At 36.3% G+C, this 22,849-nt stretch overlaps 4 protein-coding genes across 4 annotated transcripts; 3 read left to right on the top strand and 1 right to left on the bottom strand.

Moving 5' to 3' along the window:
- The first annotated feature begins 190 nt into the window (after window positions 1–190).
- LOC129789931 (DNA-binding protein D-ETS-6-like) lies at window positions 191–10,781 on the top strand. Its single transcript, XM_055827063.1, has 4 exons — window positions 191–1,087; window positions 1,155–1,409; window positions 7,432–7,669; window positions 8,986–10,781. Exons 1-4 carry the CDS (start codon window positions 952–954, stop codon window positions 9,296–9,298), a joined length of 942 nt encoding a protein of 313 aa, XP_055683038.1. The 5' UTR covers window positions 191–951; the 3' UTR covers window positions 9,299–10,781.
- Window positions 10,782–12,373: 1,592 nt separating this feature from the next.
- LOC129789906 (acetylcholine receptor subunit alpha-like 1) lies at window positions 12,374–15,125 on the top strand. The gene is made up of 4 exons (XM_055827031.1): window positions 12,374–12,608; window positions 13,164–13,354; window positions 13,860–14,678; window positions 14,819–15,125. Exons 1-4 carry the CDS (start codon window positions 12,533–12,535, stop codon window positions 15,026–15,028), a joined length of 1,296 nt encoding a protein of 431 aa, XP_055683006.1. The 5' UTR covers window positions 12,374–12,532; the 3' UTR covers window positions 15,029–15,125.
- A 300-nt stretch (window positions 15,126–15,425) lies between these two features.
- Window positions 15,426–16,232, top strand: LOC129789973 (uncharacterized). The gene is made up of 3 exons (XM_055827123.1): window positions 15,426–15,610; window positions 15,697–15,915; window positions 15,989–16,232. Exons 1-3 carry the CDS (start codon window positions 15,514–15,516, stop codon window positions 16,162–16,164), a joined length of 492 nt encoding a protein of 163 aa, XP_055683098.1. The 5' UTR covers window positions 15,426–15,513; the 3' UTR covers window positions 16,165–16,232.
- On the bottom strand, window positions 16,178–17,163 carry LOC129789938 (39S ribosomal protein L4, mitochondrial). Its single transcript, XM_055827070.1, has 2 exons — window positions 16,522–17,163; window positions 16,178–16,454 (listed from the first exon to the last, which is right to left on the bottom strand). Exons 1-2 carry the CDS (start codon window positions 17,112–17,114, stop codon window positions 16,238–16,240), a joined length of 810 nt encoding a protein of 269 aa, XP_055683045.1. The 5' UTR covers window positions 17,115–17,163; the 3' UTR covers window positions 16,178–16,237.
- Window positions 17,164–22,849: the final 5,686 nt, after the last annotated feature.

Raw genomic sequence — 22,849 nt, 5'->3', positions numbered from 1 at the left:
ATCCTCTCTAGCCCCAAAATCACTTTATCTCTTCAAAAAAAAATCCAATAAATCAATCCACGATCAATAAGAATTTCTTCGTTAAAAAAGGCGCGAAAAATTTGAGGTTATGTGAGTCATTGCATGATTGTGGATTTCCCGGAAAAAAGCATTACTCAAAAACTTATTTCATTGCCGCGCGCGCGTTTTACCGAATGCTCGTGAAATTGAATCAGTGAGCTTTCTGCATTGTTCAGAAGAACGATTGCCCCATTGATTGGGCTATACGGAAATAAATTATTCACATCGCGTAGTTTTTAAAGAATGCGATTGAAGACTTTTTGTGGATTCTCCTGTGACTAACATCCTTGTTTGGTGAATTACCTTTGAAGATCGCACGAAGATCGCTCAAAGAAGAGGAGCAATTGCGTGGTCCATTTTTGGTGCAATTCTGCCTGGAGGCTGTGTGAATCAAGTGTTTCGGCCAGAGCGATCGCAGTGAGACAGAATCACCCTTCTGAGTTGATTTCTTGCTGAACCGCTAAGAAGGTGATTCATCCCATACGCACGATCGCGAAATTGGCGGCCGCGAAGATGGGTGAAGATCGGTGGGAGAGAGATGAATGAATGCCGTGGGGAAGGATGAAAAGAGACAGGGTGTGTGTGTGTTGCTGTGAAATTACTGGGAAAACCCCTACCATGGTCCCCGAGAGATCGCAACCACATTCACAAAGGACGCTAAGCCGCAATTTCTATTCAAAAACTTTCTGTCAGTTACTACGCGATCTCTGGCCAAGGTAGTCAAAAAATCAAGTTTGTTCTCAATTTATTAGCCAGCACCGGAAGTGATGATGCATCATCCATTCTCACGGTGATCTTACGGTGTGAATTTCATTCAGTGATCGTTTCGTTGTTGCTGCCAAAGAATGGCGCCAAAAATTGTGCTCACAGGTGGCAAAATATTGTGGAAAAATGCAAAATGACTCTGTAGGAGAGTGTAGCAAAAGTGCAAGTAGTGCAAGTGATAGTGCAGGGCATGGGCTATCAGATGCTGGCCAAGAAGATGCTGAAGATACCCCCAGAAATCCCATGGTGCTCGTCCCAGGAGGTACTGAAGATCACCTTTTTCACGAAAGATCAATTAAAATCCTAAAAGCTCCCCAAATCCTTTAAAGATCCCTCCGAATGGAACAGTCAACACATCGAATCCTGGCTCGAGTGGACAACCAGGGAATTCCAGATCGATCCTCCACCCCAATCAGCGCGTTTTCCCACAACTGGCCAGGAGCTGGTGAGCCTCACACGTGCAGATTTCTGGGTTTGTGCAGGATCAAAGCAAGGTGGCAATATCCTAGCCAAGCACATTGCCCATCTAATTCACAGCTCAACCGGCAGATCTCAGAGTCCCCTTCTCAGTGATGAAGATCCAAGTAAGTAAATCATACGCATCACAAAAAAACTCTCAAAGGGATGAATCACTTTTGCCCACGACTCATGCTTCAATTTTCTTCACAATTGATCCGCAAATATGTTTTTTTTTTTTTTCAAAAGCTTCGCATATGTTTTTCCATGAATTTTAACCACATTTCCCAAAAGAATGTTTTTTAGATGCTTAAATTTTAGTCATAGTGGCTAAAATAGTTTTTTTTTCTACATTAGAATATGATCACGATCCCGACGGCAATTTTGTGCGTTGAAGAGAGACAAGATCAAAAATAGAGTGAGATTTTGTTGAGTCTCTCAAAAATCATTTAAAATTCAATAAGAAAACATTTCAGTGGAAAGATCAAGATTGAGACACTGCGTAGGAATTGGTAGGCGACAGACGAAAAATATATCGGTGTAATTCTTGGAAAAAACAGCAAAATACTGTAAATAAAGCACCGCAGAGAGCTTTGCAGAGTTAAATGTGAATTATGGGGAATGTTATGCAATTTTAATTAATTCATAATGGCAGTCGTAACGTTTATTGATTTGAATTTTAATTTATCCTAGTCTTTATTTGTTTAGGGGAGGCAGGGTTAGTTCCTTATGCTTTTAATATGAGGATAATAAAAGTTTAGATCCTTTAGGGCTGTTTAAACTTGATTAAAAATCTTTTTTAAGTGTTATTTCAACATAGAATTATAGGAATTGTTTGCGGAACTTCCGTATTTTACGCGATAAAATTACACTTTATTACGGAGCATGCCGCCATATCATTCCTTTTTCCCCACATTCTATATTTTCCCCACTCGAATTCACCACTTTGAGTACGCGCCAAATTCAAATATTATTTTATTTCATAAGTTTTCCGAACACGAATAAAAAGTAGGTTAAAATTACTATCTTAAGCATTTAATGATTTTATTCTTGACCAAATGATTGAAAATTTTAACATAACGTCCAGTTCGAATTAATATTTAAATTTTTTGCTGAAGAAAAAATTCTTTTCAAATAAAATTTCAATAAAACTCCTTAAGCACAAAAGCCATAAATTAATTAATTCGCCTGTGAGATTTTCAGGTGAAAGGGCGCGCAAATTGATTTTTCCACCTAATAAAAATAAAACTGTTTAATCAATGTTGAAAGAATTGCCATTACTTCTCACTTCCATGACCTCTCAATGGGAGATTTTCCCCCATCTCCTTGGTATTCCATGTAATCTTGATAAATCACCTCCGCACAGTTCACACCCGAATTACATAATCATGAGATTCCGGAGGGAAAACTTTCACACACAGCTCGGGGAGGGAGGAAAAAACAGAGAAAAAGTGTAAGAAATCCGTTTCCGTTTCAACTCAATTTCTCCTTTTCTCTGTGAGGGCGCCTTGAGTGTTGGGCGATGAGATAGATCAGCGATTGCAGTTCATTAAATCAATAATAAACGAAGGCAGAAAGGGGCTTAAATGGTCATTTTGGCCTAACATTTGACCTTCGACTGATAGGGCGCTGCGAGAAGGGGGCGCAATGGGAACAAAAGGGACTGTCGATTCATTCTAAATCACCCACATTAAATTGTTTTGACCCTTTTCAGATGCGCGCCAAACCTCAGCCGACGGTGAAATTTATGTTGTCCGAATTTGGTGCTGATAAACCTAAATCGCTTCGCATTTTCACACAATTCAATCAATGGGGGGTGTGGTGGAAAAAGAATCACAGAAACTTGTGAGATTTTCCGCTTAGGATGACCTCTGACTGAGAGAATAAATGAGGCTCAGGGGAAGGGCATGAAATGTTAACTCTATAGGTTTGTTTTGCAAAAGGGATTCATATGAAGGTTGAGGTAATCCCGTGAAAGTTTTCGCGAGTTGGGATGATATTACATGGAATCGTTAACGAAGCATATGCTACATTGAATGCAAAGTTTTTAAGATTGTTATATTTTTTGAGAAAATTTCTGTTAGTGAATCTCAATATTATTTTTTTTTTATTTTTCGCATTTTTCGTCTCTCAAAGAATTTTCTTCGATGTCTTTAAAAAAAGACATCGAAAGGGGTAATAATTTTATTTGCTTTTGAAACCTTTTTTAATACTTCTTTCTTGAATTACTGAAATGCCAGAAAATGTGGTTAAACAGTTGAAGCATTTGCATTGTGCGTATATGCTTCATTAATATTAGAACGTAGAAAATAAGTCTTGAAATAAGATTTTTTGAAGAATTTTAAGCATTTTTTAAAAGAAAATCTGCTCGGATTTCTCATTGAAAAATTATAAATTCCTTCATTCGCTGAAATTAAATTTAACATTTTTTTTTATTAAAAAGAGAAAATTCTTCTCAATTGCTATAGCAGTCACAGAGCAATAGCTAAAAGGGCTGCAGCAATGTTGGGAGAAAAAGAATGTTAGTGTTTGCCTTTCAAATGAAGGTATTCCACAGCTACGTCCCTTCGATATATATAAATTACCCAACTGATCGTGGGATTATCTCTGTGTCAACTCCTGAAAAGGGCGATGTGAGATGTGAGACAATTGCAAAAGGGATTTATCCTCCTAGTGGGAAATGTTGAGCTGCCGCACGTTGAGTGTGCCCAATAAATTAATTAGAGATGGAACCACCCAGGATGTCCTTTTTGCTCCCACATAGGAAATCCACCTTCCGAGGAGGATCGTCATCCCAAATTGAATAATATGGAAATTGATGGGGTGGCCCTCCTGCTGTGGTGCCCAAATAAATTTTCCAGGGCGGGTGGAAATGAATCAAAATGGCGCAAAGGCTATGGCATAGTCCCCTCACTTGACTTCGTGACTTGTCTCCTTGATCCGCGTGTCAATGATGCTGGTGTGGCAAAAGTGGCTATACACACTCATAACAATATTATTACCATATAATACCAGTGCCACTTTCAACTCCCATCGAAATGGGAATATCCTTTTTCCGTGCCACACAGCAGGGGTTCCTTGTGGTGCTACATGCAATATGAATACAGCTATAGGATCTAGCAGAACCGTACTCTGAAGAATTTTAATTAAAAGTTATTCAAATTTGCTAAAAATGTTCGTTAATTTGAATTATTTTAACTTTAAATTCAGTTACTTTCACATTTTCCAGTGACGTTTTAGTAAATTTTTCTTCATATTAAAAAAACTAAAAGTAGAACCAGGAAAACCCAATACAGCCCTGAAAGCTGTTGACGAGGGAGGAGCTTTGGAAAGAAATAAAAGCTCCTCTGGGTGATGTGGTGGAAAATGCGGAAAAGAAGTGAAGAAAAGAGTCATGGTGGAGGATTCAGGAAGGAAAAGTTATTAGATCAGAGGAAGGAAGGAAGGAAAGGAGTTGAGAAGAAACATCCTCTCCTTCTGCTTCTGTTGCTTTTAATTAATTCACCCTGTTCTCTTTCACTTCTTCTTCACGATAGTTTTCCGCACCAACTTCCCCTCCCCACGTGTTTTTTCCTCCCCCTGGGCCATGCACTTTTCCACATTGATGGGCAAAAATTTCACAGGAAAAATGAGTTATTGTGCAAATATGATAATGACTTTAATAATGCACACTAATCCCGGGTACTCATTTTCCTCCCACCCCTCTCTCGTCATTCTCTCACTCTCTCAGCACCTAACGCGTTTTTTGGGTGAAAAGGCGGGAAATGGAAATAAATGAAATCTAACGACGGGGCGTCGCTTCAGGGATGGATTACGGACACCGGGGATGCTTCTTCTCTAAATAAACATCCCGCACCCAAAAGATTGTTTTCATGTGCCAGAGCAATGAGGAAGAGAGAAAGGAATCAAACATAGGGATTCCAGCAAGGATTGTTTCACATGGACCTCTCTATTCTCTATAGCAGATTACATCGCTGTGTATCACACTCTCACCCTCGCACACACCTTTTGCCCACACAACGTACTTTTCCGGGGTTTTCCACACATTTTCCACCGCAGCCATTGTCACTCCTCGATGGGAAGTTGTGCTGGAAAGACGTGAGTTCTGCGTGTCCTTCCTGGTAGTTCCGTGTGCGCGTGAGTGAAGATTCTCGTGCTCTGAAGAATTTTTCCCAAAAGTGTTGTGTGGAGATTATGAAATGAGTAGTGTTGGATTAGATGTTGGCGTTATGTGGCGCCTCTCTGAAGATCTCAATCGCAGATTTGCCGTTCGGGTGCACCATCAGCATCCACGGTCCACGGGAATGCCCATGATCTACAATGGTAATTGTTTTTCGTGATTTGTGTGAATATTTATTAGTGGTCTCATGGAGTTTCTGGGAGTTCCTGTTGGAAATTTGTCGCGTTGGGGTTTAAATTGTGCGAAGGCATTTATTGAATTTTTTCCTAAAAACCAACTTTTGAAAAACTTTCTTCTTTAATTTTAATTTCTTCAAATATAATTTATGAAAAATAAAATTAAAGAATTTCCTTCGTGGGTTAATAGAAAAAGAAAAAAAAAACACAGCTAAAACTTAAAAAAAAATCAATTTCTAACGAGAAAAAAGAGCAAATAAAAATCATAGGTATTCTGTAAATAATTTTGAATAATAAATTGTAAAATTAAAAAATCTTTTCACTAAAGAATGAGAATTTCATGCACATTTTCATAAGGAATACGAAAAAAAAAGATCCTTATTTAATTTTTCTATTATTAATAAAAAGCGTTGTCTTATGTATTTCAAAATATTTTTTTAACGTTTTAGAGACTTTTCATATAAAATCTGACAATGAAAAATTTAGAAAAAAAATATTAAAGGTATCAAAATATAAAAAGCTTCTTGACATTTTCCATAATATAAATAATTTTAAAAAAAAAATCCTTTCGAAAGAATGTTTATTTTATTTGTAATTTGTAAAAGAATTTTTTCCATGTAAAATTTTACATTTTAAGCGTCAGATTAATTATAATTCCTTAAAAATATTAAAGAAAATGCTCTTGGAAGAAATTATATGGGCATCTGCCCTGGAAAACTTGAGATGATTTATTCATTGAAATTTTTAAATTTATTTATTTGATGAATTTTCCAATACTTTATCATTAAATGGAGGAGGATGGAGTATTCAGAATTTTAATTCATTTAAAAAAAAATTCTCCAAACCCTTCTTACGTCAATACAGAATTTGTGCGTGTTGCAATTATTCATTCTTGAATAATTGATTATTCAATTCTTGATTAACAAATTGAACAAATTGATTAACAAATGAAATTAAAAATTAATTCAAACTGACTAGCTCTAATAAAGAAGGATATTGCACATCATCTATCCAATTAAATATTAATTAAAGAACTTAAACTATTGATTAATAGAACCTTTTCAATCACATATTGCCGGAACAAGATGATTGAAAGAAAAAGTGAAGAAGAAGACCCATAACCTTGAAGTGCCCCAAAAAGAGTTTTATTATTTATTTTCCCTTCAGAAGAATTTATAAAGATTCATCTTTGAGCTATTTTTAAACATAATTAATGCGTCTGCAATAAGGAAGATATCGCGCCAATTTTTTTTTAAATTTTAATATAAAAACATGTGGATCCCAAATTGTGCCAAAAGTGATTCATTTTGAAAATGATTTGCTTTGTTTCTGGTAAATTATACAGCATTACGCGCAGTGTACGTACAAAATCATTACTTCCTCTCTCATAATGTGGGTTAATCATCCATTCTAATACCCAGAGACCATTGCAAAAGAGTCATGACCGCTGTAAATAATTTTTATGAAAGACAAAAAAATCTTGAGCTTGTTTTTCGCGACGGTGTGACGTGTTTTTCCTGGAAAAGCGTCTCAAGTGGAACAGCTGCGGCTCTCTCGAAAGTTTACTTTGCTGCCTCATTTTCTTATAGACATTTATGCATACAATCTAAGATGCAAAAAAAAAATGAGAGAAGAGTCGTTGTTGACACACAACGCAAAAAACATGGGAGCGTAGTGAGAGTCAAGTGATGCTCTCTCCGCGAGAATTTCTTAAGTTCACCTTTCGAGCTTTTTTTTGGTGGAGGTTTTGAGAAGAAGAAAATAATGATGGTGATGGTGTTGTTGCTACCGCAGATCCGTATCAGTTGCTGAATGCGGCATCACACAGATTGGTGGCGCAGGGTTCCGGGCAGATCCAATTGTGGCAGTTTCTTCTGGAGCTCCTCGCTGATTCGTCGAATTCCGGTTGCATAACATGGGAGGGAACGAATGGGGAGTTCAAGCTCACAGATCCGGACGAGGTGGCGCGACGCTGGGGCGAACGCAAGGCAAAACCCAACATGAACTACGACAAGCTGAGTCGGGCGCTAAGGTGAGTGAGTCTCTTTTGCAACACCTCAAAATTTCATCGTCGTTGGTGGTTTTTTATACTTCTTTACACACAAAATTCTTCTCAGCATAAGTTTTATTGGCGTTGTCTCAATCAGTTGGAAGTGGAAGGAATAATCTTTAACTTTTCTTGAAAAAATTAAAAATTGAGAGGATTTATTAATCTATAGATTTGTCAAGAAATTTTATTTCTTTGACTTCGAGCGCATAAGAATAACAACAACCTTTTTTTTATTTTAACAAAAATCGAAAAGATTCGGTTAAAGAAAGAATGGTAGAACCTCTCATGAAAAATTTTAAAAATTTTGATTGAGAATTCAATTTTCTTGACATTTTTCAAATCAGGCTTCGCTAAAAGAATCATAAATTTGTTGAGCATATCTTGGTTAAAAAATATAAAAATTTCTCTTTTTTAATCAATTACTTTTGAATTATTTAAAGAATAATAAAAATTTTACAGCTCTGTCTCAAAAAAAAAAAGATTTTAAATTTTGTTTTAAATAAATAACAAACTCAGGATTTTTTTTTAAATTTCAATTTAATTTTTAATGAACTTGTTAGTCTTTTATATTTTGCCCGTAAAATCTTATCTACTAACCTATTTAATTATTCTTACGTCTTTAATCTGTCAAAGAAACTCCTCATTAGATGCTTTGAAAGACAGAAATCTCATTCAATAAATTTTACAAAATAAATCTTCTAATTCTATATTAATCTCTGCAATTATTTCTAACAGAAAACTTGAAATATGTGCTAAATATATCTGAAAAATTTACTTTCTTTAAGCTTTTACGATACAGATACTCCCAAAATGTCGAAAGCTCTGAAATAATTGTAATTTCAGCAAAGAAGCTTTTTCAACCCGTGAATAAAATAATAATTTCAATAAATCCTTTAAATTAATCATCACAATTTTGATTAATCTTCAGAGAATGCAAAGAAAAAGGTTAAAAAATTACTCAACAAGTGATGATGAATTTATTCCTTTTATGGTGCACGATCTTCGCTGATTGAGACGACGATTCATTCATGAAGAGATTCGCTTGAGAATTTGCGCTTCTCGCTCATTCCCTTTTCCACCTTTTGCACATTATGGAATGTTGTCTATCCGGATGAATTCCATCCACTTACGCATTTAAAGACGCTCTGTGAGAAGAAATTTCTGAATTGATTGACGATGAGTCACGTGTGTGTGAAAGAGATTGGAGGAAGCATGAATTTATGCCCGCGAAGAAATTGTATGATTCAGTGCAAAGGGATTTTTTCTGGAGCATTGATGGATTTTTGTGCACAATGTAGGTATTACTACGACAAGAACATCATGACAAAGGTCCATGGGAAGCGCTATGCGTACAAATTTGACTTTCACGGCCTCATGGCGGCGTGTCAGGCTCAGGCACAGGGAGCTGATGCTTCGGGGATGATCTCTGCTGCCACAGCGGCGGGATATACAAAGTATGGGATGCCAGGAGGAGCTACGGATCTTGGACCAAGTGTCTACTCACAGACGTCGGGAGCAGTGAAACCTGCACCGTCTCATTTATTCCCACCGCCACCCTACTGGCCCTACTCCCCGCCACCCTTTGACCCCCGACCCCCATCTTCCTTCTGAGGTCCCATCTCGCCTCTGCTCTATTGGCCACCTCAGAGACACTCTCCACCCGCCTAATGGCCATTTAATCCTCAACACTAAGGGGTGCATATCTGGGGCGAATATTATGTCCTTATCACAGCACTGTAGAGAAATCTACGCTAGATTTTAGCAAATTAGAGGCTAAAGGAGTGAAGTAAAATTAAAAATAGAATTTTAATATGTATTAGTTTTTGAATTAATTAACACATATTTTCTTATTAAATGCAGAAAGTAGGATATGGCCAATTTGTTAAAGGAAAGAAGACAACGGAAGTTATTTTCCTTAAAAACCCTAAAAGAATTAATTATTCCCCGGTGTTCTCCCCTTTAAATTTATTTTTATTTAAGAACATAAACATTTTAACCGTCCGTACGCCATGTATCAATACACTCATGCGTATTGCCATGGGGTAGGTGATCGACCCCATAGAATTTTGCGCAAAATAAACTAATTTTTTCGGTGAAATGTGCATTAAAAAACTCCTTAGTACTTCCTAAGCAGTCTTTTGCCCATTTTAAAACGCAAAAATAATTTTAAAAATGGATTTTTTGCTTTGATGATTTTTGCAATGCGTTTTTTGAGGTTAGAATCGTCGAGAAAGAGACAAAGAGTAACAATGAGAAGGAAAAATGGAATAAATTTGACCTTTACATCAATTTTTGAGTTCCCATTTCCTACATTTTAGCTATGATTCTTTTTCTTAATAACTTCTTTTCTAGTCGTCGGATTGACGCCAAATTTTTACATAATCTTCTCAGATAACCAAGGAACTTATTTCCAAAAAATCGTTCTCTAAGAATTAGAGCGTAATATCTCTAAATATAGCGCTGGGGTCGGTCACTTCGGTTTTAAGTCAAAATAATAAATCCATAGACGAAACATGGCAGAAAAAAGATAACAAAATACAAAAGAATAAAGGAAATAATAACATAATTTTCCGCCAGGTGTGAACCCCTTGCATCTCCATGGGGTCAGTGAATAGCCGACGGCAAGTAAAACTCCGTCGTTGTCCCCAACCTCTGGGAGACTGTGTCCCTCCTATTCAATTGCACTGGCCACACTGAGCAAATTATGGCGACAATTTGCCACTTTATTACATTCTTGTTAGCAATAATTAGAATTAATCCTCCTTCCTCGTCCCAAAAATTTCCCATCCCACAGGAATCCCATTCCCACAAAATATCGTGTTAAATGTGATTGAGAAAATGTACATTTAAAGTAATTTTTAGTAAATGGACGTAATGTACTTAAATATATTATACATAAATCCACATTATTATGTGTAAAAAAATTGTAATAATTGTTAATATAATTGATAAGAGAGAAAAGGAGATAGGAGATGTAAAATAATACTTAATTTTTGTGTAATAGATCTCTTGTGTCGCACACACCATCTCAAAGTCCTTTTTGATGTGTAAAATGCAAGAAGGAATAAAGTACAATTTATTTAAATTTATAAAATACGCTTTACTTTGCCCCCCACGCACAACAAAATCTGCGCGCGAGCTTCGATATAATTGAATAAATGCGATTTCTTCCGGGAGTTTGGCTTACATAATCTCTCGCACCAAGAGCAGCGTGATTCAGCATTCGTTTCCAAACGCTCTCTAAAATTATTTTGATGGCTTTGAGAATTCGTAGCCATCAAGTGTTGCTGTTTACAATAAATTGATACATTATCTCCCACAAGGTGTATTCTTTCGCGGAATATTCCTTTGAGATCACGGCAAAGTTCTCTCTGGCAAACATTCTGAGAATTCGGTTAATTCTCTCGCGGGATTAATGTTATTGGCTTTGATTTATTTTCTTTGGAGGTTTTTATATGTGATTTTGGAAAGTTGATAGAGGAAGAATTAAACAGCCAAATATTTGGGAATTTGATTGATTTTTTTTTAATAGAAAATTTTAACGGTTTTTTTTAATAAGGTAAAGGAATTGCTCGTCTTGGTAGTTTGAAGTAGTCAATATCTTCGAGAATTTTATTAAATATTCTTTTGTTATAAAATCGTTTGGCCACTTCAGTTTAACCCTTTAAGGTCCGCGACTAATCTAGCGAGCTGATTGAACTAAAAATAATTTTTATGGGTTCCTTTGAGCTCAAATAAGACATTTTTGGCAAAAAATCCCAACTCAAAAATTTTCGGTTTTTCGTCCTTCCTGATCCTGTGAGTCCTTAGGGATGTCCTTTTGTGATCATAAAATGATCAGTAATTGTAAAGACATGGTCTTGTACTAATTTGGACTCAATATTCATAAAATAAATATACGAAATGAAATATTTTCAAAATCGAGCCTTTGGGTCAGCGTATGACCCAAAAAACCTTAAAGGGTTAAATCTTTGATTTTGATTAAATCATTTGAAGGAAAATGATCTATATTTTGTGGGAAAAATTTTTAATTTGATTAGTACAAAAGAAAAATGATCAGAACAATATTTTACAGTTGAGACTCCATAGAACGAACCCTTAGATGTATTATATATTCTCGAAGAAATATTTGATCAACACATCTAATAAACGAAAGCTTAAATTTAAAAAAAAATCTTTAAAACCCTTCTTATTAATCACTTTATTCATTTATTTCGTTAACCCGAAAAAATGAACTAAAAATTTGTCTAAAAAAATTAATTTCTCAACAAATATTCTTAAAATTTCGCCTCATAACGCTCTAAATCTTTTCCTCTGACCACAACCAAGAATTTCGTCTAACAAAGATTTTCTAAAGAAGAAACTAAGACTTATATTGATCATTTTCATGCCTCAAAACTCGCCGCCAATTTCTCAAATTGTAAAGCAGCTGTACTTTGAATTTTCAAGATTAGCCCCCCTTTAGAATAGAGAAGACCATTTGGACTGAGATTTGAGGCTTGATATGAAGAATCTTTTCAATTACTATCGGAGTGTGTTGCTATTTTCGTGTTGTCGGTCAATCTGTATGGGGCTGGCGAGTGGAGGAAAGTACAATGTGTGGGAGAGATGGTTAAATTCCAATAAAAATAATAACAACTTGGTGGACTAGCACAATAGCATTAAAACCCATATCATGGAGTTTGTCGCACATAAAAGATCTCCTTGAGGTCGCATCTCTTAAATGGATTAAGAAATTCAGTGGCTCGCTGAGTCTCGATCGTGCTGGAGCTCATCTTTCTCCTCTTCTTCAGAGCAATTTAAAGTTCTTTATTTTTTTTACAAAGATAAAGGAAGTTTAGAGAAATGAGAATTATTCAGTGGAATTTTGTGGCATTTCTGGGATTATTGAGTGTTTTTGGTACTTTTAGTTCTTCCGCAGGTAAGTTTTATAGTTTCTTCGTTAATTTTTAACGAATTTCTGTTTAAAAATTGTGAATTTTTGGGAAAATTTTATGAAGAAATTAAAAATATAATTTAAAATAAAAATAGAATTATTTTCCCAAATGACTGTTGTACCTGATAGCCCCAGGGAAAACATATTTTGTGTTGTGCTGGCTTGAGGTTTAACGGACTGGATGACAGGAAGTTCTAATCAGTATTTTTATTGTGTGTCAATGGAGCAAAATTTGATTAAAAGTGTTGTGTTATCAATTTTTATCCTCGTAGGAAGAATAAGAAACTAAATTTTGTGCTCAAAATGCCCAAAAAAGAGGCTAAAATTTGACATAAAAATATAAATCTTAACGAAAAAAGTGACATTTAAATTAAAACTTAACTAAAGACAATTTTCTAATTATAAAAGTTTTTCTGCAACGTACAAAAGTTAAATGCGGATAAATCAAAATCAAAGAAAAATGTTTAAGGCATATTCTTTCGTCAAGTTACAAAGTCCACAATGTCTAAATTTATTATATCTTTTACATAATCGATTTAGGCATTAAGCCACTTTGGAATGCTACTTGGACGGACAACCTCAAGAGAGATCTCTTTATGAATAATTATGATAAATTTGCAAGGCCTGAACAGTTCTACAACACAACGAATGTCGAAATTGGCCTTACAATCCTCCATGTTGATGTTGAGGAAGCCAAATCCATCATTAATGTTAATGGCTGGATCAAATTCGTGAGTATTTTATCTTTTTTATGTGTGAGGAAAAGCTACATAGTTAGGGTGCTAAATTAAGCTCAATTTGTAATATTTTTTAACTTAACAAAAGCAATTTGGAAACGTAAATAAACTATTATTATTTATTTTAATTCTTTCGTTAAAAATTACATTTAGATATCCTTGTCTGCGGCATTTAATTTCAACTTAACGAAATACTTTAATTTTATTAATCTAATTCTTTCGTTAAAGAATTTCTAATTATTTTTTTTAATGATTTTATAATATTTATTGGTTAGTAAACGTTAAAAAAGCCATTATTGTGGCAATTTATTTAACGTACATAAATATTTTTGAAATTCGTTAAAAAAAACATTTTGTTCTTTATGATGGGGTGTTTACTGTAAAACTCATTTTAAAAAAATTAATTTTATTCGCTTCGCTCCAATTTACCTCGTAATAATTTTATTTGCAGTAAAAAATACATATTTATTTCAAAAAAAATCTTTAAATAAAATTTCAGAAATGGAATGATCCGAAGCTGCGCTGGAATGAATCCGACTACGGTGGATTGACCACCATTCACGTGTCTGACCACGAGATCTGGCAGCCTGATATTGTGCTGTACAACAGCGCTTCCGGGAACTCTGTGGATCACTATGGGAACACCCATTCCATCCTGAACAGCAATGGGGATGTCTTGTGGGTCCCACCGTACCTCTTTAAAGCCTTTTGCTCTTTTGACCTCTCCTACTGGCCCCTAGATCAGCATACGTGTCGCGTTGTAATCGGCTCGTGGACCTACAATGGCAATAAAATTAATTTAGACTTTCAGGAAGGCGAGGGGATCTCCCTGGAGAATATGTACGATCTTCAGCACGAATGGGAAATTATTGGAACGCAAATTAAGCGCAATGAGAAGATCTACGTGTGCTGTCCAGAACCCTACGTGGATATTTCCTATAACATCACCATCTCTCGTAGGACGCCAATGTATAAAGCCCTCGTGGTAACGCCCGTTACGGTGATTGTTCTCCTCACACTGGCCACATTCTGGCTTCCATCATCGTCGGGCGAGAAGATCCTTCTCAATGGCGTTGTGGCAGTTTTCATCTGCCTCTACATGTTCTACCTCCACAGCCTGATTCCCGCCATGACCTTCAACACTCCCTATTTGGTGCATTTCCTGGATTCCTGCCTCTACCTCACGGGCTTCTCCACCGTAATTGCCGTGATTGTGATTAGCTTGTCACGCAATCGGTACGCCTCCAGCATGCCGTGGGCTATTAAATCTTCCCTCGATGGGCGATGTGGGAGAATCCTTGGGCTTCATTTCCTGCAGGTAAGCTTAAAGGACGCTACTGGGCGTCATTTTGTTTTCTCTTCTTTCGCTCTTTTTGAATTTTAACAGTCAGTTTTCTTTGTCGCTACTTTCTTGTTTTGTAGTAAATTTTGTTGCTTGTTTTTCTTGAATTCTTCAAGGTTCAACCGAATATTCAGCAACGAAGTGAGGAGCTGAGAGAGCCTCCATTTGAGGAGAACAACACCCCAGATGATCGTCACATGATCCAACCCATCAGCAAGAGCTCCAGCCAGCACGATTGGATTCTCTTTGCCACAGCCATCGACAGGCTCACCTTTGTCATTTACTGCTTCATCTACGTGGTCCTCGCCACAATCTATTGCGTGTAATTGTTTAAATCTTCGCTTCATCTTGCCTCTAAAAGGAAATATTTGCCTCTATTTTTATATTTTTCGAGTATAATAAATGAATCTTACTACTGTTTCACTTATTTCTTTTAAATTAAGGGCAATATTTACGACCCAGCAAAATATCAAAATTGTTCGGAATTCGGTCATCGGGGGATGATTAAAAAGCATTTTAAAATGCATTTCATACATTTTCAGCGAATCAAGAGTCATAATTAATAAATAAATTAAATTAAAGAAATCAAAGAAATAAAGAAAAAAATATTTATTTTCAAAGAATTAAGTAGAATATAACTGTTTTTTTACATTTGAATTTCCCTCTAAAAAGGAAATTGGATAAAATTGCCGTGGGATTATCCAAAACTGCTATGCAAGTGTCATATTATCCGTTGCCGTTGAAAATTTTGTAACAAGTTCCGTTGCCAAGGAAGAGTTTTCCCCTTTTTTCCTATTTTTCCCTGAAAATAATGTCAATTTCCCTGGATGCACGGGAGGTGCTGCATCACCTCAACGAGTTGGGCTACATGAATATTACTCCACAGCAGCTGAAGGAATTTATTCGAGGTATTTCACCTTCTCAATCAACATAACCTCAATTTATTTTGTTTATTTTGAAGATTTTACTGATTTTCTTTAATTTTCTTGGGTAGATTTGAAGAAATTAATAAAATACGACACCCTTCAGTGCAAAATATGCAAAACCACAAAGTGTTCCTGTGCCCAGAGGCATCGACAGATTCTTCTCTATAGAGCGCCAACACTGAGCTTCCTGGCCAAAGTGCATCGTCCGGAAAAGAAAGACGAGGAGGTGCAGAGTGAGAATCTTCCAGCATCGCGTCCGGAAACAGCAACAGCGAGGAGTAAAATGTGTAAGTGGATGGGGAATGTAGGTCAATGATAAACAGGAGGGATGGTAACGGTGGAATTGCTTTCTCTCCCCAGGGATTCGGCCGAAAGTCACGCGACAGAAGAAAAGCGACCCAGTGGCAATGCACTCAAAGTACCAGAAGGAGTGGGAGAAGTTCCGCAATAACATTCCCGGACAGAATAAACATTTAGACTTGCGATGGTCCATCCGGGAGAAGCTGACGAGGGATCAGGAGACAGCAGGAAATTAGTTAATCTTAAGTGTTTCCTCGGTAAGCTACTTTATTTTCAAAATAATAAACTGATTACTCCTTGAAAATCCCTCTATTGTCCCACACGGAATTTCTTTACGAGATTGTGGTTGTCTGTTCGGGTGAGTTGGTACAGGAGGCGCTCCTCTAGCTTCCGGACAGCGTCTTTGGTGAGCACGAGGGTGTGATATTTTAGCATAGAGTAGACATTGAGGCCATAGACGGGCATCATTGCCACATGAGGGATCTGTTCAGAGGCTGCAGTGATATTGTAGGGGAAGATATCGCTCCTGGAAGGAAATAGTTCTTGGTCAGAAGATTCTCAGGCTATTTTGCCATTCAAAAATGTTCTCTTACTCATCCACAATCAGCACCGATGGTCCCCATTTGCGGGCATCAATGAGTTCCTGGAGGTACTTTGGGTCATCCACGGGAATCTCCAAATTATTCACAACAAACAAATCATCCTGGGCCAGCTTCACGGACAGCGTTGATGTGAGTCCCATTACTCGTATAAAGTAGGGCAACATGTAGAAATGCGTTGTTGGGGATCGTGGTCCGTGTGAGACACCACCTCCCCTCCACAGGGGTGATCGGATTGAGCCATGCCTCGCCCGGCCGCTTCCTTTCTGTGGCCACGGCTTCCTCCCACCGCCGCGACATTCAAATCGCAGCTTTGCGTGTGCAAAACTAACGTACCTGTACTTCCGCTGCCACTCCACATTCTGATGGATGATGTCAATGCGGGGCATAGCCCCAAAAACTTCCGGGGCCAATTCGATAATTTCCAGCTTCTTCGATTCGAGCGTATCGACATTTTCCACCCACGCCTGGCGGGCTTTCGCGGCTGTCCGTATCACGGGGAGTGTGTCAGTGGGTGTGATGACATTCTGGACACTTGTGCAGAAATGGGGGCGCCGGAAAAGGAGATTTTTCACTGTCCGGAACATTGTTTTTCCTCCTTGCCACAAAAAACAAGGTTATGTTCTATTGGGTGCTGCATATGCTTCTATGCTTTTTAGTTTTGATTCTTCAAATGTTAGGAGCTTCGACTGAAACATCCTTTTCGTGGAATTCGCATATGTTGGGATTTGAAAAGTTTCGTGAATCGTCGGCTAAATCAGAATCTGTCTTTTGGGATTTCCCGCCTTTTGAAGCAAATCAAAACTTTTGAATTTTTAACGGCGCTTTTCTTTGCAGAAAAAATGTGCTCGACTCGGAAAATTCGTCGAGAAAATGCGTGAAAAATGCGATAATGCAACACCGTCAATTTGCCTATATTTCGGTGGAATAAATTTTACTAAAGACTTATTTTGTTAGTAACCAGGATGATTTTTGGCCGTTTGAACCGTTAAAAAAATAGGGAGACCGGGCTAAAATAAAGTCATAAGTCCATAAGTGGAAAGGTTCAGGAAAAGCTAGAAAACTCATATTTCCCTGGGAGATAGGGAAAAGCAGTCTAAGACAAAGTTGTAGGCCAGGAAATTTCCTATAAGATTGAACTATCGAGGAAATTTTCTTGTCCTTGGGGAATTCTGCAGATATGCAGGATGCAATTTTATGCAAATTGAATTTTTTTACCCTGGTCTCCCCTAATCAATAAAATTATTTTCTAAAGTTTTAACAGTTTTAAAGAAAAAAATTGAAAATATCTGAAATTTTTACTGTTTTGATAAAATAAATTTTTACCAAAGAAAATCTTTTAAAATTATTCTTTTCATCTTGATTTCTGTAACAACAACCTCAATGAATAATGAATCCCTCAATTCGTCGTTAAGTTTATGGAATTTTATCATGTTAAAGTGGTCAAAAGATAAATGTTTTAGTCGTTTTAGTATAAAACATGATAAAATTAATTGAAGCACTGAGTGAGAGATCACCACCATGAGAAAGTTCTGTTAAATAAATTCTAGAGAGCTCTAAAATGGGAGAATAAAGTGCGGCAATAGATAATGGAGTTTGCTCAAATTAGGCGCGTCCTTTCCTTTGTGGAAGAGGAAATCCAATTAGGTACCAAATATTCTCGCGCGCACAACCCCAAAAGGGGAGGACGGAGGAGGAGAGACAATTGGTTTTTGAAGGGATTTTCATGCATATTCATAATAAATTTTGAGTCACATGTCACAATTATCAGATTCTGCTGCTAATTTAATTTATTCTCCCTAATTTGCCGGGTGCCATCATTCGATTTCACGTGCCAACTTTCAAGTATTCCTGTGTACTAAACTCTCGAGGAAATGTGTTTGATGGCATTCGACAAGGTAAGGTTCAAATTTAAATTATTTCGTCACACAAGAATGTTGCGGCAATTAGAGGGAAAATTTTTGGGTTTTGCATTTTTAATGCACTCTCTTCAACACACAAAGAGAGTAAAATAATATTATAAATTAAATCCTGATTTAATCTCTATAATTAGGGCAATTGTGACTCAACTTTTGCATAAGTTTCTCTATTATATTTCAAATTGTCTTTTATTTATTTGACTTTAAGTCGGATTTTATTTGTTTAATTGAATGAGAATTTTTCACTCGAAGATTGTTGTTTGAAGATTGAAAATTCAATAAATGTTGAATTGTTAACCCTTTGATGACCAAATGTCCTTCCAATATAGAATGGAAGAAAATTAAAATTGAGAGATAAATAACAAATCAACTTATTTATTAAAAATATTTAAATTATTTTCCCATCTCTGGGATTATTTAATTTGGCATTTTCGTGGAATTCATTTGAAAATTTTCATCAATAATTGGTGAAAGAGATTGTAATTTGTGGTGCAGAGTTTTGAGGGCATTCGCTGTGTTCGAGATTGAATGCAACCGATTAAATTTTAGGGAAGAGACAACGACAATTGATTGCTCTTTGTCTTGGTTATTTTTGCGAGCTTCAGACACTTTTTTCTGTGTCAAATTTAATCCCAGAATTTCTTCAACTGTCTTCTCACTTTTTGCAAGTTGTTGATCCTTTCGTGTTTAATTTTTCTATTTGAAGGGTAATTTTTTTAAAGAAAAAAATAATGAAGAAAATGAGATGATGTTCTTCTTAAAATAAATATAAAAACTATATTTCTCACCTTTTATTCATTAAAGAAAAATTCCATTATTCTCATCTGTTCGTGTTGTGAAAAGGAGGTGGTGGAATAAAAAGGGAAAATAAATAAAGGAGGAAATGCGATCTACTTTAGCGGGAAATGCCTGTTTGGTGGGGTGGAGCCTCAGGCGGAAGAGGAAGAGACGACTGTGAGCACTGTGTCGGGGTTTTGTGGGGGAAATCATTGCGGAAGTGCAGTGTTGCAGTGAAAATGTGGTCAGGAGGAGTTTCTGCAGCAGCAGCAGTGGGAGAGGAGTTTCGGGTGTGAAAGGGGAGGAATGAAATGAAACTTTTTTGGGAGCGATGAGAATAAAATTAAATTCAATGTCCCATTTCTTCATCATTGTTATAAAACCCACAAAAATGAGGGAATTCTGCATTGAGAGGCGAATGCGCTGACTTTAAATTTGTGGCAAATGGTTAATAGTTTGAATAACCGCCAATTCACTGAGATTATTCACCGTGCAAGCAGGACAGCGTACACCCATGCAACAGCGTGCGTGCAAGGGAGTGAGTGTGAATTTGAGTGGGAAAATGTGCAATTAATTTCTTTTTCTGTTTTTCTAACACCCAATTTCCCCATTGCATTTTGTGCACACGAAATCCCAACATATCCCCATCATCTCGTGGTCGTGTCAATCTCAATCTCCTCCTGAAGTCGATGAGGGATGGTGCGGTATGAATTTCCCAGGGATTTTCGCACATTTTCAAACTCTCACAGACGATTTATGTGTTATTTTATTTTTATGTGAAACGACAAAACGCATTTTGGGGGTAGCCAAAGGAGATTCTATCGTCGAATATCTCTGAATTATTGTTTAAAGCCCAAACAGTTGGTCTCGAATTTTGAGCTATTTTCAGAGCATTTTCACTGCAATTCCTCGCAGTGCATTTTCTTCTTTCAATCGCATGTTTTTCTCTAATATTAAAATGTGCTGTGTGATGGCCAACAGAAGAGGAGAGAGCCCTTGAAATGTATTATTTTATTGAAATGATTTTAATACAGGTCACACAATTTGCAATAACATAACTTTTGTTGCATAAATAGCTCAAAATAATGCGCAATAAAATATTCTTAAAAGCTGCTCAAAAAGGTTCTTTCCATGAAATGTTGACAAAGGTTTTAAGGTTTTCTTCATAAATTAACTCTTTCGCGTTTTTTGGGTCATACGCTGACCCAAACGTGAAACATTATACTTTCTCGAATTTGAATGAATTTATTTATTTTCTTTGGTTGGAAATACATCAAATTCATACAAAAGAGACTAAAGAAGGTACATTTTGACTGAGAAAAATCCCCTGAAAGCATCCACAGAATAAATATCGTCTTAAAAAGAGCGCATGTTGCAATGTTTCGATGTTTCACGTGGACGCGAAGGGGTTAAATTTGTTTCTTTTAATATTTCCTTCATGCGAATTGAAATAATTTTTGCTACACAGAAAATAATATGATTTATTGAACTTAATCTTTCGGGGCCTTTAATCAGGGCTTGTTGACAGAATAATTCTCGAGAACCTTTTTTTATTTTTAAAGTTTTATATAAAATTTGAATAAAGAAATATTCGTATCTTTCAATAATTTCTTTTCTTTTTATTAAATTAATTGGCTACATAAAAATCATTTTAATAAAGAGGAAAAAATACTCAATATTCTTTCAAATCTTTTCCTTCCAATTAACAAAAATTTTCCACTTCTTTTGTTCCCCTAAAATTTGTTAGCAGAATAATGAGCCATGGCATAGGAGAAATTTTTCGCTAAAACCTGCAATTACAAATAGTTGATGCGAAAAATGAACTTTAAATGTTTTTCATTCACAAATTGTTTGTGATAGTTTTCTCGTTTTTGTCTCTACATAATAGAATAACGAATTAATCCATCGAACAGGTGTTTTGAGGATGCCCAACGAGATGAAAAGAATTCAAAACTCGGTGGATGATTGCAATCGAAAGAACGTAGAAGCTTCTTATTCAAGCATGAGATCAAAAAGCATTCCTTTGTCACTAAAATATCTCCTTCACTCTTGCTCTGTATTACCTACTTATATGTATATACTTTATTAACTTGCAATGCAAAAGGAGAGAAGATTGGCTCTTGTAGCGACTTTTGCAATTATGTGAAGTTTGGAAAATCAAGGTTTAGTAGGTCGTCTGCTCCTGTGTTGTGAAAGGGATTTCCTTTTTAATCCACATTCTGCAGGACTTGCATTCTCCTTTGAGTAGAGGATGTTGAGTTGTAGGTAAGATGGGAGGACTCTGAGAAGGTCTTGGGGTGGTTTATCTGTAACAAGTTTTATTGTTAAAAGAAAGTATACAATGAGGAGTTTTATCGAGGGGAAATTAATTAAAATATATCAAATTAAATTACTTAAAATGTTAAGGAATGCTTTAAAAAATATTTTGGATTATTTATAAAATGATATTTCACATTTATTAAAAAAAAAATTCTAAAATGTTTAGAGGGTTTAGAGAGAGTGTAGTTGCTCACCCCTTTGTTTTCCAAGAAAGGATAAAACCTGAGAATTTATATTAGAAAGTCAATCATAACGCGTCCAGTTATAAGAGTTGGTGTCCCACAACGTGCAAAAGTTTGTTTATGCGTTGTAATTTAATTAGTTGGTGTTCCACTTCGTGGCCAACACCATTTCTGAGTTGTATTAGTAGGCATAATCAGAAAATCAGTAATTTGATGCATAAAAATGGTCATATCTCTGGTTCTATAAGACCTACACAAATTTCTTGATTAGTTTTGGAAAGGTATTAATACAGGCTATAAATTGACATAAATTTCAATAATTTTCAAAGTCACCCCCAAAATACAAAATGGCGGATTTTTGTTTCACCAAAAGAGTTTTTCGCATTTTTCGTCCTGAAGGAATGGTTCTAGAGGTTTCTGATGTTCTAGAAAGTTGTAGAGTTTTGCAAAATCTTTAATTTGATACCAAGTTAAGCAAAATCGGTCAAGCAGTGCCGGAGATATGGCTCTTAGAACTTTTCAAATTCAAGAATTTTTCAAATGGCTATATCTTCTAAACGGCGACATAGATTTTCTTCATTTTTGGACTGGTGCAAGATTATTAGTCCTGCTACAACATATCAAAATTTAAAAGATTTGCCTAATGGGGATTCGGAGATATTGCCCCTTAAAGTTAGGCAATTTTTGTTTTTGATTTTAGCGCCTCTTGCGGATGTTTTTGGAACTTGAAATGTTCTAGACAGTTGTAGGGCTTCTTGAAACCTTTCATTTGATACCAAGATGATCAAAATCGGTCAAGCCGTTCTCGAGTTATATTGAAAAAACACTTTTTGCTTTAGGCCGCCATATTTGCTAAACCGCTTGACCGATTTTCAAGTATGAATTGTCGATGAAAACGTCTCACTGAGCTCTACAACATACTAAAATTTCAGACCTCTAGCTGTAAGGGAAGTGGTTGACGGTATTTCAAAATGACGGACGGCGGCCATCTTGGATTTTGAAAATGCGAAAAATTGAAATTTTACACCTACATTTCTATAGAAAACTTCAAACCGGAAGTCTCTATCTGTTACCGTTCTCGAGCCATAAGGCAAAGTTTAGAGTCCCGGACGGCAGGCCGGCCGG

The sequence above is a fragment of the Lutzomyia longipalpis genome, chromosome 2 (assembly GCF_024334085.1).
Source record: "Lutzomyia longipalpis isolate SR_M1_2022 chromosome 2, ASM2433408v1".
Classification (NCBI taxonomy): Eukaryota; Metazoa; Arthropoda; class Insecta; order Diptera; family Psychodidae; genus Lutzomyia; species Lutzomyia longipalpis.
Note: the sequence above shows the minus strand (reverse complement) of the source record. Positions and strands in the feature narration are given on the sequence as shown.

Coding starts and splice junctions, on each gene's coding strand:
- LOC129789931 (XM_055827063.1), top strand. CDS start 952: ATGCAAAATGACTCTGTAGGAGAGTGTAGCAAAAGTGCAAGTAGTGCA. Junction 1,088..1,154: donor CATGGTGCTCGTCCCAGGAG/GTACTGAAGATC, acceptor AATCCTTTAAAG/ATCCCTCCGAATGGAACAGT. Junction 7,670..8,985: donor AAGCTGAGTCGGGCGCTAAG/GTGAGTGAGTCT, acceptor TGCACAATGTAG/GTATTACTACGACAAGAACA.
- LOC129789906 (XM_055827031.1), top strand. CDS start 12,533: ATGAGAATTATTCAGTGGAATTTTGTGGCATTTCTGGGATTATTGAGT. Junction 13,355..13,859: donor TTAATGGCTGGATCAAATTC/GTGAGTATTTTA, acceptor ATAAAATTTCAG/AAATGGAATGATCCGAAGCT. Junction 14,679..14,818: donor TTGGGCTTCATTTCCTGCAG/GTAAGCTTAAAG, acceptor GAATTCTTCAAG/GTTCAACCGAATATTCAGCA.
- LOC129789973 (XM_055827123.1), top strand. CDS start 15,514: ATGTCAATTTCCCTGGATGCACGGGAGGTGCTGCATCACCTCAACGAG. Junction 15,611..15,696: donor GCTGAAGGAATTTATTCGAG/GTATTTCACCTT, acceptor TTTCTTGGGTAG/ATTTGAAGAAATTAATAAAA. Junction 15,916..15,988: donor AACAGCGAGGAGTAAAATGT/GTAAGTGGATGG, acceptor TTCTCTCCCCAG/GGATTCGGCCGAAAGTCACG.
- LOC129789938 (XM_055827070.1), bottom strand. CDS start 17,114: ATGTTCCGGACAGTGAAAAATCTCCTTTTCCGGCGCCCCCATTTCTGC. Junction 16,455..16,521: donor TCGGTGCTGATTGTGGATGA/GTAAGAGAACAT, acceptor ATTTCCTTCCAG/GAGCGATATCTTCCCCTACA.